At 39.3% G+C, this 15049-nt stretch overlaps 1 protein-coding gene across 1 annotated transcript; it reads right to left on the bottom strand.

Annotated features, from left to right (window-relative positions):
• Positions 1-1672: 1672 nt before the first annotated feature.
• prodha (proline dehydrogenase (oxidase) 1a) lies at positions 1673-13534 on the bottom strand. Its single transcript, XM_085166742.1, has 14 exons — positions 13122-13534; positions 12718-12926; positions 11020-11054; positions 9351-9500; positions 9132-9196; positions 8673-8789; positions 8464-8543; positions 8246-8327; positions 7040-7132; positions 6778-6924; positions 5574-5749; positions 5390-5488; positions 5022-5110; positions 1673-3280 (listed from the first exon to the last, which is right to left on the bottom strand). The coding sequence occupies exons 1-14, from the start codon at positions 13464-13466 to the stop codon at positions 3090-3092; spliced, it is 1878 nt and encodes a 625-aa protein (XP_085022868.1). The 5' UTR covers positions 13467-13534; the 3' UTR covers positions 1673-3089.
• Positions 13535-15049: the final 1515 nt, after the last annotated feature.

Raw genomic sequence — 15049 nt, 5'->3', positions numbered from 1 at the left:
TACTGGTCAGACATTATCTTTACACTTACAATATAGAATGTTGGTGCTCAGGTTAGACATGGTGCAGTTTGGATATAGCAGTGTGTGCTGTGCTTACTGACTGTTTTTCTTCTGTCCCTAGATACTTGGGCGCAGGTGTTGGCTCAGCTGCTGTTGCAGTTGACTGAATTATCTGTTCCAGTAGGTCACATCAACTTGGCAGAGGGAGCCCACTCCTATGTGGCAACAGCTACGGCTGATGTCACTGACATCAGAATACGTCAGAGGGTGATCCAGAGTATTTCACTAAAAGATAAGAGCAGGGTTGAACCTATACCAGCTTAGACTGGATAAACGTAGGAATGCCTGAGGCAGGAGCTGGATATTAAATAGCTTTTAGGGAGCAAAAGACGAGCTTAAAATAGTAATTCTTCTTTTATTTCCACAGGTTTTTAAGGTGACAGATTTTAAAACATTACTTAGTAAAAAGCTGTTATTTGATCCAGCTGTCTTAGCTAATTATAGACTGATTTCTAAGAGTAATTATCAAACAGTTAACTGATCATTTGCATAGCAGTGGTTTATTTGAACAGTTTCAGTCAGGATTTAGACTACATCGCAGTGCAGAAGGTGAAGGTGTGAACGTTACAAATAGTTTTCTTTAAGTCTCTGACTGTAGACTCATCACTGTTTGTCCTGTTAGACCTTAGTGCAGCTACTGTTGTCCACGGTATTTAACTACAGAGATTAGAATGCACCATTGGTATTCAAACAATTACCATGCAGTGATTTGAATCACATGTCTGATAGATTCAAATTTGTTCATGTAAATGGAGAATCTTCCTCCCACACAAAATTTAGCTCCGAGTTCTGTGCTGGGACCAGTACTTTTTTTGGTCTTCACATTATACATGCTTCCCCTAGGAAGTATTTTTAGAAGACATTTCATTGCTATGCAGATGACACACAGCTTTATCTGCCCACGAACCCAGATGAACCCAGATGAGCACAGGTATATCTTTAAGACATAAAGGCTGGGATGACCTGAGGTTATTGCTCATGGTTCTAAAAAAGATCTTTATGTAAAATCTGAAATATCTAATAAATATGTTGTGTAACCCACTTTAAAATTAGGCTTTAAGCTTTCCTTTTTGATAAAGGTTATAGTTAGGACTGGATCAAGTGACCATAAACCCTTCCTTAATTACACAGCAATAGGCCTAGGCTGCTGGGGAGCTTACCATGATGCACCAAGCATTTTCTTCACCCATCTCTTTCCACTCTCTATTTGCACACCACTATTGTATTTAATCAGCAGTATTTATTAAAAGCTCTGTCTCCCATTGTCTTTTGTCCTGTCTCTCTCTCTGCTCTCTCCCCTTTCTCCTCAATCCCAACGATCATGGCACATGGCTGCCCCTCCTTAAGCATGGTTCTCCCAGAGGTTTGTTCCTGTAAAAAAATGAGGTTTTTCCTCCCAGTGTCACAAAGTGCTTGTTCATAGGGGGTGATCTGAATGTTGGGGTTTCTTTCTAAATTTGTAGGGTCTTTACCTTATAGTATAAAGCACCTTAAGCAAACTGCTGTGAATTGGTGTTATAGAAAAAAGTGATTTGAGAATTGAACTGAATTATGTCAGTTTTTAGGACCACCATAAACATTTGCAGTCTGAATAAGAAAAAACAAACAAACATTTCTTGTTCTTTTTTTTTTAACATTAACTATTTTATTTATTTACATATATTTACACAAGTACATAATATCTTGATACAGCAGTGATGACGAAATAAAACAAGAAAATAAAAGAGAAGACACAAGTCAACATCTCTCATCAGAAATTGACATTGACATATACAATAAACTGTATGGGTGACAAATTAAAGGTAACACAAATCATTCAAAGATGCTCACAACAACACCTCTTTTTAAAATTCTTCCCCATGATCACAAAAGCCACATGCCATTTCACCTCGCCCACAGCTTATATTATATTATATTAATAGTGCAATTGTTCTTGTAGTACTTGAATGCATGATTTTGTAACATTGTGAAACATAGGTCACAACAGTCCCCGTGTTTCTGCTTTGAACATCTGTCACCGTTCATGGATCAGAACATGCCGTCGATTTCACCGATTGTGAAATTTAGACCATCTGGCAGATATCAACAACTGAAGCATCAAAACATTAATAACTCCTCAAATGGATCACACGAAGTCTCTCTGTTTGCTGTTTTTTTATCAGAGGCTAAATGAAGGTTTGCTCCTGCAAACATGTGCTTCAAAAGACTAGGTAGTTATCTTGCCTGCAGGCATCTGCAGCAATAATTCCATTTGATCTGCCGTTCCTCTTTTGTGGAGTGGACATGAGAGACTGAAACAGGGATCATCTTTCCCGGGATGCAAAATCTATTGTTTACAATTTTATAGAACTGATTATGATTAAAAACCACAAACACGACTACAGATGTGTGCAGTTTTAATATAATTAAAGTTGCTATAATGCAAAGTAATTATGTTTTCATACATAATCCCTAATTAAAAAAAGTTTACCCTTTGGAGTGGTGTACAGTAAGAAAAAAATGCTGGCTTTTTTAAAATAACCATAAGGCACTTGTATCTTTTAACTCAACACAATACTTAACACAACATGCAAAGAGTACAATTTTTAAAAGCACAGGATGGCTTTTATGCACACAAGTAGGCCAACTTTGGCATTCAAACATAATTTCTTATCTTCCACTGAATAATTCAATGCAGTCTATCAGGGAAGACCACCATTTAGAAATACACACACATTAAGTTATTTTTAAAATGTTTTAGATGTATGCTGATTTTAAGAATTATCAAGGCCAGTTTAAAAGTTAAACAAATACTAAAATCACATTTTAATGTGATCTAACATCTTCTGCTGCAATATTTCAGCACTACTGTATTGCATGAATACTTAAATATTTAAAATATTTGTCAGTAAAGCTGAAAAACAGTCTTTGCTCTGTCGTCTAGTGAACCAGGAAAGACAAGTCCCAGCTACAAAGAGCAGCTAACACAGAGGTACACCAAGAAGGGTGGAATGCCCAGAAATATTTTGCATATTGTCTGCAGATGTGATTTAGTAAACAGGCTTGTAGATAATCTGACCAGCCAGCAGTCTGCGCCTCAGCTCCTTCCACAGCAGGCTCCTCTCTCTCTGGGATCCCTTCATGATCCCGCGGTTCTCTTGAGCACGGCGGGACAGGTAGGGGATTACTTCATTGACAGGGCCGTATGGAACGTATTTGTAGACTGGAAAACCTGCTTGGCCTGTTTTCAGATAAGAGAAGGAGATTCAGTGTTCACGGCCACCACCATGTGTGAATTTGGTGTCATGACTTGGTGTATAACAGCATGCAGTCGATACATTCTGCTTATAATACAAGAATACATTAAGCTAACAATCGCGAATGAAGTGAACAAACAGAGGGTACCAAGTTGTATTCACACATGCACTGAAGTCCTGAGCTTTCCAGACAACACCTGACAGAGGTGCATGTGGGAACACAAATGACTCGTGTAGTCAGACTGGACATTAAACGGTCTTTAAGTTCACAATCTACGTGATGTCCAACTGTGCCTGTTTCACAATAGTTGAAGTAAGAGTCCTGTGAAATCATGAAAGACCCCAGTTTAAACCAGAATATTTCAAGTTGTGAGCACACAGATGAGCCAAAGTCCTGTTGTGTGCTTGACTGTTCTGCTAACCAATGTAGGGGGAGGGATGGGGAGTGTTAATGTTCAGTGAAAAAAGGTGAAGTAATGAATGGTGCAGAAGAAACTATAAATCAAATTCCTAATAAATCACTTTTAGATTGCAATAAAACTAATAAATTGACGTTTTGCAGACACTTGACCACTAACAATCATGGGACAATGTAGGATCAAGTGAATAAGGCCCCAGTCACACTGGCTTAGAGACCATCCCCCCGACTGATTGTGAGTGAAAGCTGGAGACTGGAGGAAAATAATTGCTACAAGCCGAGCCACACAGGTCTAGAGTGCAGTCAGTGACAGTCGTTATTTGCCTGAAAGTGAAGGACTTGTCTAAAAATACTGGCCAGCTGTTTTCTGAGCTGAAGTGAAACTGTAAAATAAAAGTTTTACCTTTTGAAAACTTTTACTTTGAAGGCGAACCTTTTACATTTTTGGTAGGCTTTTAACTACCACTCGGCTACTAGTTGGAGAGTTTTAGAAGACATAAATAAAAACCACAGGCAATCCAAGCAATTAGTGGAAGGTTTTTAGTGCAGCACCTTTTTTTTGCAACCAGTTTTACCCAGTGAGAGCCAGCAACCAGGGACCACTCCTAACCAGCCGGGGAAGTCCCCCAGCAACCAGTGGGGGTATCATATCCAATATCATGAACAAATCCTGAGCAGTGTGCCCATGTGCACAGTGTCGTATCACGAAACCGCAATTTAAAAAAAAAAAGAGGGAGGGTTGACCCTCTCAAGGCAGGCGTTGCCGATTTGCAACAGTTAAAAACTAACAACCTGATTACCCCACATACATATTTTATGAGTGTATTTTACTCAGAAGTACCACTGCAGGACTTGGTTGTGCATTAGCAACAAAAAGTTTAATTTGAGCCTGAGAGGGTTAAGTGACACAGAGGTCTGACTCCTCTTTTAGTGAGTTTCTCAGATATAGATATCTCCTTTGTATTGAGGGATTAATCATCTGCAAAATCAAACAACTGACTTAGACAGCAACAGTCTAAAAATATAAAGTTGAAGCAGCTGTTAAAGAAACTGGATGATAAAGGTTATGTTCTGTTTGTACAATGATTAATATCATTCACAGGAATAAGAGTAGCATTAAACTTCAAAGTGTTTGCTGTCAACATGACCTCAGACAAGGTCAGTGACTGCCTGGATATCATAGCATTGACATCACTGGGAACAACACTTCAGTGGTACGTCTTTGACCACATGACCACACGCCCACATGTCATGTGCCTCGGTGATTTCGCAACACGCAGTTTACTTTAGTGCTGAGTGTAACATACCTAGTGGGAAGCTGATCTGGTCACACATCCCCAGGAGCTGTCCAAAGTAAACTTTATTCTCAGTGGGTGACAGGCCCATTTCATTCATCCTGGAAAAACAAAAAAAGAAAAAACAGAGAAACACATTTTAAAGGACTGTTACATAATCAGAGGTGGAACATAGTATCCCGCCGCTCTCTGTTAACCCTATAGCTGCTTTGGAGGCTTTACAAGGAATATTTCACTTTGAGCAGTTATACAAGTATGAGTTTAGATTGTTAGGGTTAATCCTTCAGGAATTGATCTTCAGCTTTAGGGTATTTGTACATGCTCAAACTAAATCTGAGTTTTGTCTCTGTACATGTAAAGTACTCAAGGACAAAACGTACTTATCGAGGGTGAACTTCACTGTGTCCTCATTGTGAGTTGCAACCATAACATTTGCTTTCCTGCTGTGTTCAATCTCCTCCAGCACATACTCCAAACACCTAAACAAACAGCGGAGCAGATGGTTAGGATTTATGCAATTTCTAGCAGAATCACCAAGCGGCTTGATAAAAATTCAAGACTTACTTATGATACATCCTGTTAGTGGCCTCATAGTCTGGGTTTATTGGATCCTCATATCCAATTTCCTTCGCCCTGGCTCTCTCTTGGTACATGTAGGCTCCGCGAACGAGTTTGGCACCAAAGTACCAACCCTCCCGCCGAGACAGCTCAACATCCAAGGTCACGTTGTCGTAGGCTTCCTAAACGCCATTAACAACACAAACTTAAAAGGGCATCCAAACCTAGCATAAAATAACCACAATTATGGTAATTGTAACATCGGTAGATGCAAAATTGCATGATTAATGTGCACAAAATATCTTTTGTTTATTTAATATATATAAAAAGCCATATCATTTAAGGAAAAAATGTGGAGAGCTCTTAACTTGTAATTATATCTTCCTCATCACTACAATCACAAGAAAAGTGTCATAATTATCAGATCCTGTTTGTTCTCTTTACACTGGCTCCACATAAAGTTTAGAGTTCAGATGAAGATTGTGGTGATCACTTTCAGCACTCTCTGTGGTCAGGTGCCACTATCTGTGTAGGTTCTCAGTCATCCAGGTCACGGTAGTGCAATAAGCTTGGAAAGAAAGGTATTTCTCAGACCTTGTTTCATGTGATGAGGCACATGATTAATAATCTTAAGCGACAACCCACACTAGGGATTATACAACTGGCACTCTCTACCATTTGGTTTTAGGAATGAAGAAGCTGCTTGGATGAGAGGTAAAACATTCTCATGAAGTACAAACATTTTTCTGGTGGTACCTCGGTCCAGGCTGAGGACTCAAGGAGATTATGTATTTCTGAGGTTGTGGAGCTGTTGAAGTTGTTCCCACTGGACTTAAGATCTGTGGACACTGCTTAAGACCCAGTTTACAGATTTTGATCTTGGATGCTGAGATATAAATACATTTCACCTCCTTACTTATGGACAGATTATTAAGGGAGAAATTGGCAGTAGTATTGGCAGATTTGGGACTATTTTTTGTGTGGTAAACAAACTGATGTGCCACAGTTTGTAAAGCACTCTGGCAAAGAAACTTCCTGTTTCTTATAAAACATTGCTTTAACTAATAAAACATTTAAATAAATACTGCAAAATAAAAACACTATTGGTATATTCAGTGTGTTTCGATAGGTTAGTAAGTAGCAACAATCATCACAACACACACTAGTTTATCAGTCGAGTTCAGCTTCATTGAGAAAACTGCAGTTTCACCTTGAGGTAACACTGGTAGGTGTTGAAAATGACTGGCTTTTCTCTGTTGAATTTCCTCTGCATTTCCAGGGTCAGGCGACTGATAGCTGGTTGGAAGTACGTCTGCTCGGCATCCACCATTAGCCTCACCCCGTTCTCTACAGCATGCTGTAGTGCACAAAAACAATTAGAGAGTAAAATATAAAGCACCATATAAAACCGTGTCCTATCCCTATATTGTTGCCCACACTATTTGCAGGTACAGGTTGCTTAGTGTCCTCACCTTGGCCAGAATATCCACTCTCTGCAGCATTCTCTTCATCTGCCTCTCTTCTTCTTCAGTAAATATATTCAGCAAAGGCTCCAGATGGCCGGTCTATGCAACCAAAACAAAAAAATATTAATTGACTTTATGATTAATATAAAGCCATAAATTCTATCTCCATGTGACTGTCAGGAAAGAGTTCAACATCGGTGCCAGAAACGTTTCCTATATTTGTCAGCTGCCCTCAATTATACTGGCTACATGGCCAATGCGAAATGAGCACTTCCCAAAACAAGTCCCAAAACATGCTATTCTAATGCATTAAAATGTTTTTCTTTTGTGGTGGGAGGGCATAATGTTCCCCCAGGTAGGCAATTTAACTTGTTGCCACAAAGCAATGAAGATTTTATGACAAGGTGAGAAACAAAGCTGTTGCTGTTGTTGGCACTTCATTTTTCCAGTTTTATTGCTCATAGCTGCTGTTTTTAAATCGTTTATTACACCATAAATTTAATAACATAGCTATAGATAAATCATAAATTAGAAAAGCCATGTACAAGAAGCATTTTATCTACTTTAAAAGTTCATAATAATTAACAGAAAAAGGTAGTCATCTTTTTCATTGGCCTTTAAAAGCCTCCAAAGTTTGGATTTGTTGGTTTTGTAAGCTTCTAAAATGTGGAAGGTAATGCTGTGACACAGTGAAAATGGAGAGATAAGACAACAAGTGACCAAAGGAGGCCACAAATGAGAAGAAAGAACAAGATTAATAGCAGAACAAGTACAAAAAAGTGAGAGACATTTGATTGTCCAACACAGTTGTATTTCTGTTATCAACAGTAGACATAAAACAGCATAGATTACCTTTACTAAGTTCATATTATCTTAACTGTATCTAACTTGATGCTCTCCTAAAATCCCACCGCAGATTCTTTTTTTAGTAAGGCCAGTAAAGGGTTTGAACAAAAAGTAGTAGGGAAGGCATTAAGGCAAAGGGTGCTTTATGTTTGCGTTCAGTCAAGCATGATAATCTTTTCCACTTCAGTGGAAATGGCTGAACAAACATGGAGTGCCTGGTAACAGCTTCTCTGTGTATTGCACAGGGAATAAGAAACAGCGAAGAGATGAAGCGACACCTGTGATCATTCAAACCAATCAGCTGAAATCCAGCCGTTTTTTTCTCCCCCCTCCAAACCACTAAAACGTCATGTGATAATGACTCACCTGAAGGTTTGGCACCATAAGCAGATTTGAAATCTTTGTTGTGTCGTTTATTAAACTGTTCCAGTCCAACAGATCAATTGTTCTAGAAGTAAGACATGAGAATATAAAGCCAAAAAAGAAAAAGCTGAATAAAGGTAAAACTAGAAATAACTTGGATGAAGAATTATTAAAGTGCAGTTAAAGGAGATTAATTGTGAACAAATGAGTGACTGTCCTACCCAGACAGGCCCAGCTTCTCTCCAGTAAACCAATTCTCTATGTCATCTTTGGCTCCAACACCCAGCTCAGTCAAACTTTCCTACAATGAGAGTACACCTCAGTTCATTATTGTTAACCATAAAGGTTGGAACACCTTAAAAATAACTAAAAACTAAAAACTAAAAAAAATGACATGAAGAGATCATTTTAGCATAAACTTGCATATCACCTTGAGCTGCTCCAGCTCCAGTTTCTGTTCTAAAACCGTCATTTGAGATTTTCCCTGTTGCGCTGAGAGGAAGTTAAAAAACCGTCTCCATTTAACCAGGACTTCGGAAAACTGGAGCTGTTTGAACAGAGGGCAACATATTAATTATCAAGTAACAGCAGTAGTTTTATCCGAGGGTTTGTAATGGGGTTAACTGACCACAAGAGTAGCTTGTTTACAGAAAAAAATCAAACAGTTTAACTATCTTTTAATCTTTGACACTGAGATGTAAAAACTACTTTTTTTACTGATCAAAACTTTGAAGTGATCAAGTAAAAAAAAAAAAAACGATTTCCTCCTGTAATCAGACTAGTTCTTCTGCTACATTTCTTTGCTAAATTAAGGTCATTTAAGACTTAAGTCTAAACCCTGTGACACTAAGTTTCAGTTAACAATGAATGAAAAAAACGTTAATCTTACAAGGAACTGTGGACGACCCAGTGCAGTCATTTTGATAGCAGAAAATCCATCATTAGAAGCTCCACCTGAAAGGAAACAACAAACCTCATGTCACTTTTTTTTATTAGATTTTTTTCTTTAAATAAATAATCTACTTTGTTAAATTACTTTTTAAGTATTTATGTTTTACACTATTAAAATGAACCCAAACTGTGCTTAACAAGCAGTTGTACTACTTACCAGAAGCTTTAATGCAGTTTATGAATGTCTCCATTTGCATATCACATTTGGCCTCATCTGCATAGAAGTAAGTTCGTGCACTGATAACTCCCCCGCGCCTGTCTCCAAACTGACGATGGGCCTTGTACTTCTTCTCACGATGATCCGCACCTGAAGTGAGACGCAACTTTAGTGGCTTGTTGCATGAAAAAAAACCCTCAAGTTCACCAAGATTTTGATATCCCGACAATTAATAATCAATTCACAGACAAAGGAGATTTAGAGCCTAAACAACACATCATTACCATGTAACTATAATGGTCTATCAAAGGTATCCAGTGCATATTTTGTCCTATATGTTCAAATAAGAACAAGATTTTTGAGGGAATTTAGGATTGTTGTTATTATTATATAGCTCATGATATAGTCTGTGGAGCACATGTAGCAGTGGAGCATCACAGATATAGAGAATGCAGTGCAGAGAAAAGTGGTGTCTTCTTGATAACTTGCTAAAAAATTTGTGAAATAGATTCTGAAAACATGGCTGACCAATAACCAATGACCATTTTCCCTTGCTCATAATGCCTGTATGTCTGCATGTACCCAAGCTCTTCCTTAACAGGTGGCCCAATCTGAACGAAACTTTGCATGAACATCGTCACACATGCAACAATTAATAACAACTATATGTATTTTAAAAATGCCTTAATAAAATGATAAATTTGTTCAAGTTATCAATAAATATTTAATTAGGAATTTGAACTACCCATAGGGCTAGACAATGTAATTCTAACACACACTTACTTACATATAAAAATAATATTGACCAAAAGATTAGAAATTAGAAATCATGATTTCTTTACTCTTGCATCAGTGACTGCCCCCAAAGAAGTCAGCTTTATTCGGGACCTAGATAGCATGCATCTGCAAAGCTTATTTTTAAGCTTTGCAGATGATGTAACTGTAATGGAGACAAATATGTTTGTGAAAACCGAGGGAGGAAAAGGAGGCAGCGGAAAATCAGGGATGGTCATTGGAGAGCTCCGACGAATCCGAGAGCCCTGAAGCAACACGATGGCTATAATGCTGCCTTAACTGATTGCATTTGATTTAAAAGGAGCAGTTTTACTGCTATCATTTATCCTACAATGTGAATGGATTATCATCAGAAGGAATTCCATCCTAAAGGGGGGCATTTTTTAGTTTGTTACAATTACTGAGAACACAATAGATATCAAAACCAAGCTTTACTTTATTCATTTAAAGCTAGCCACTCTGGTTGCAAATCAATGTGCATGTAACACATAAGCACTTTTAATTCATCTCCCACAAAGACTGATTTGAAGTAAGTATAAAATAAGTTTGTCTCAGAGTGATCGCCAACAGGTAAATGATACACAAACACATTAAATATCAACCCCTTAAACACTACCCAGCTTCACCCCGCAGTGTCTGTTGAACTTGACATTTCAGCCCCCACAAGATCCAGTTATAACCAGTAACATCCTGACTAGACTACATGGAGGCATAACTATGCATACTAAACCACCGAACAGCTGAAGCAGCTGACTAGTCAGCAGCTCAGCCTTGTCAGCTTACTCCACAGCAGTTCTTTAGTCAGAGACGTATGCAAAATAAAATAAAAAATAAAATAAAGCTTGTTAGTTTTGTTTTTTACTGACACACATACCTGGACTTTCTTTCTCTGCCTCAGAAACACATGAACTGTAAAAAAAAGAGAGAGAGAGAGAGAGAGAGAGAGAGAATTGTCATTAGAACAGTAAAAAAAAATAAAGCAACAGCAAATTTGTCTCATCTTTGTTTCTTTCAGTCAGATCAATATCAATCAACCAACTTTTATAACACAGCATACTAACAGTAATAAGACAATGAATAGTGGAAAGTCAGAAGGCTGCATGATGATAAAAGGCACTGTTTCGTTCTTTTAACAGTCACAATGAAATCTTATGCAACCATGACGATGACCTGCTTTTCAAGTTATGTTGCGACGTGAGAGACACATTGGGGAACAAAGGCAAATAACTAAGGTGAACTAAAACTAAACTAAAAACTAAAACTTGATTTGAAAGAACATTTTAGTTAACCAAAATAAAAATCAAAACTAGATTTTTGATTATTTTTTTAAATTAACAGATTTTTTTTTTAGAACTTGTAAAATAAAAAAAAGCACAGAGGAAATATCCTTAGTGTTAGAATCTGTTAGTTAGCATGATGAGGCATCATTGGTCTTTATCAGAAAAAGCAGTTTAGTTCCTGCTGTGTCTGTGTGTTGGGATAGTCCTAAGTAGAGCACTGTGGGTATTTTCAATCACAGAATATTGTGTAACACTTGCTAGTGTGCCTCAATGTGCCTCCTGAAAGCAACTCTCATGGCAACCCATAAGGCCTTTCAATGATGCCCATCCCATCTCTGAAAAACTGGCTCAACCAATCAGAGCAGGGAGGCCTGTCTTAGCGAGCCAATAGAGGACAAGCACTGTTGAACTGCCTGAGAATAACACAGACAAATTAGGTTTTGATTATAAAGCATTACATGTTATGACTGGCACTGCTTTGATAAAAAGCCTAACAGAAGCTGTCTGTGAGGTGATAAGATAAGAGGACACTGATATCAAAGTGCAGCCCAGTGGAATAGTTTTGACACTCAAGTAGGACACATAACTTGAACTTAAGTGATAATTTCCAGAGGGACAACTTAGTACAGAGACACAGGCAATGGTCAACCAAGAGCATTTCAAATATCACAACTACGTTTTTTTGATATGTGCATATGGTTAGTTAATGTGCCGGAGAGAAGAGGCAAAATGAGAGGAGAGGCTCTAAAACATGAGCTATATGCATGGAGACATAGACCTAAATACTTCTGTGGAAACTAACAGTCAAATTACTCATTTAATTCACTATTAAAGATATCAATACAAATCAGGTAATACACGTACTACAGTTTCTCAGTCTTTTAATGAACTTGTTGTACTAACACTGCTAAAATATCCATTACTGTGATTTTTTTCAGTCCTGGAGCTGCTCTTTCTAGTGTGCGGCTCCTATTACAGCCACACATGGAGACGAGTAATGGAGAGGATCTCTCTTCCACAGTTTTCTGATTTCTCTGGGTTTTTACGATGTGGTGCAGTTACACACTTGTGATGACACCATGTGATGTTGTGCCATACAAAATAAACTTGACCCAGCTGGCTTTTATGGATTTAGTGAGCTGAACAACCCTGGGTATGCAGCTCACTAAATCTCGTCTGACACACACATATATCAAGGTTTATCTTATCTCTTATCTTATATGGCATTTGCAAAGTTATGCGCACCACAGTCCTTAAGGAGAAATCAGCCTACGTGTGTATTTGCTACTCACTCCATCTCCTTCTTCTCCGCTTCCTCTTGTGTCAGGTCTTCTTCCACGCTGTAGTCCAAAACTGCCCCCACACCAAAGGCCTCGTTTTTCCGAATTAACGGTTTGATGGAGTTGTGGTCTTCCCCTGCCACAAACTGCCCATAGAAGGTCATCTTCATCAGCTTCTCAAACATCCACTGTCCAAGCAGCTTCCTGCTCAGATCCATCAGCTGAAAACATGACAGGGACAAGAAAAACAACAGGTTACTCTGCCTGAGTGGTTTACAGCCCCTTTTACCGCGCCAACGCGGAGAGTTCATTGAGCTTTGGTAAAGCGGTCCACCGGTTTGGTGCTGATCTGGACGCACGTGTGTGTAGGGTTAACAGAGGATGCGTTATCGGGCCGATCAGTCCCGTCAACTCACCTCTTTGTTCTTGTCAACCAGGATGTCAAACGTACACAGCTTGAAGACCAACAGACTCCGGAGCAGCTCAATATTACCTTTGCTCTTATAGGCTTCCTGTGTGTTTTCGAAGTCGATATGGGTTTTACTCAGCGGAGCTTTAGTAGCTTTTCTACACTGGCTGATGAGTTCAACCGGCGCAGCCTCTACCACGGTGCAGCCATTCGTCTGCTGCTGCTGCTCCTTCTCTTCTCGAGTTTTGGTGGATGCGACTGTTGAGCGGCATCTCGCAGGCGAAATCCGCAGTTTTCTGATGCTGCCGGAGTTTGCCCTGACCAAGGGTGCTACAAACTTAGTGTACGACATGCCTTCTTCGCCTTTCTGAGCGGCAGCTGCACGCAGACTGAGACCGGCAGCCTTCTTTGCCGATTGGATATTTGGAGTGTTGCGTAATGAGCGCGCTCTGGTATGTCAGAATCGGGAGGTGGCGCCCTGCCTCACTTGTTACATCACGTCCCCGATAGGCATCACGCAAGAACCACGGGCCTCATTCTATTGAAAAACCTGGAACACTCCCCCGTCGTGTAGTAGGAGAAGCAGATGGTTTAAGAGAAGCAGGAGGCCTTACACTGAGGGCAATAGTTATTTGATCCAGTGCTAAATTTGTGAACAGTCCCTCATTATTTGGCCATTTGATTTTAATGCAGAAATATAAAGCAAAAATCCAGAAAAAAAGACATTACATAAAAGTTGATTTGCATGTCATTCAGTGAAGTATTTGATCGCCTACAACCCAGTCAGGATTTTGGTTCCCACAGATTGTTTGTGTGTCCAATGGGGCCGAGATTACAGTCAGTCAATCAATTGTAGCTACTAAATTCAATTTATTTTATTCATTTATTTACTTACTATTTATTTACTACTGGAGAACCTGTAATCTACATAAAGCACACCTGCCAAAAAACTCTGTTTCTTCCATTACAACCTTTCAACAATCAGCTGTCAGAGCTGTCAAAGGATGTCAGGGCAAGATTGTAGACCTGCACGAGGCTGGAGTGGGCTATAAGACCATTAGCAAGATGTTTAGTGAGAAGGTGACATCTGTTGGTGCAATTATTTGGAAATGGCAATGATATGAAATGGTCACCAGTCACCCTCATTCTGGATGCATTCTGGATGCAAGATCTTGCTTCATGGGGTGAGTATGATTATGATGGTGGATCAGACCTAAATGACATGGGAGGAGCTTGTTAATCATCTGAAGGCAGTTGTGACCACGGTAATACTGATAATACTATTGGTAATACTCTACGCTGTATGGGCTGATATCTTGCAGTGCCAGCAAGGTCCCCCTGCAGAACAAGGCACATGTGCAGGTCAGTGAATATCTTAAGGAGTCAGAGAAGGCTTGGGAGAAAGTGCTGCGGTCAGATGAAACCAAACTTAACTCAGCCCACCGTGTTTGGAGGAAAAGAAATGCTAAGTATGACCCAAAGAAAAACATCCCCACAGTCAAGGATGGAGGTGGAAACATACTGTTTTTCTGCTAAGGATTACAGGATGACTTTGCTGCATACGGGGGCCACTGGAGGGGCGGGCATGTACCATAAAATCTTACATGAAAAAAAAAATCTCCTTCTCTCAGTCAGCATGACAATGATTCAAAACATACTTCCAAGGCAATGGAGACATGCTTAAAGTAGAAGAACAGTAAGGTCATCGAGGGGCTAGCCAGCCTAAATCCTGTAGAAAATCTGTGGAGGATGCTGAAGCTTCAAGTTGCCAAACACCTGCCAATAAACCTAAATGTTTCTGTAGAGAAGTCAACCAAAATCCCTCCTGAGATGTGTGCAGATGTGGTGACCAGCTATAAGAAACGCTTTATCTCCTTGCTTAGCAACACCACCAGGTACTCGTGTTTTCTTGAAGATCAAATACTTATTTCACTC

Source organism: Neolamprologus multifasciatus, chromosome 7, assembly GCF_963576455.1.
Source record: "Neolamprologus multifasciatus chromosome 7, fNeoMul1.2, whole genome shotgun sequence".
Lineage (NCBI taxonomy): Eukaryota > Metazoa > Chordata > Actinopteri > Cichliformes > Cichlidae > Neolamprologus > Neolamprologus multifasciatus.
The sequence above is the reverse complement of the archived record's forward strand: the minus strand, read 5'-3'. Positions and strand labels throughout refer to the sequence as shown.

Coding starts and splice junctions, on each gene's coding strand:
- prodha (XM_085166742.1), bottom strand. CDS start 13,466: ATGTCGTACACTAAGTTTGTAGCACCCTTGGTCAGGGCAAACTCCGGC. Junction 6,925..7,039: donor GAGTGGATATTCTGGCCAAG/GTGAGGACACTA, acceptor TGTGCACTACAG/CATGCTGTAGAGAACGGGGT. Junction 5,750..6,777: donor CCTACCAGTGTTACCTCAAG/GTGAAACTGCAG, acceptor AATGGCGTTTAG/GAAGCCTACGACAACGTGAC.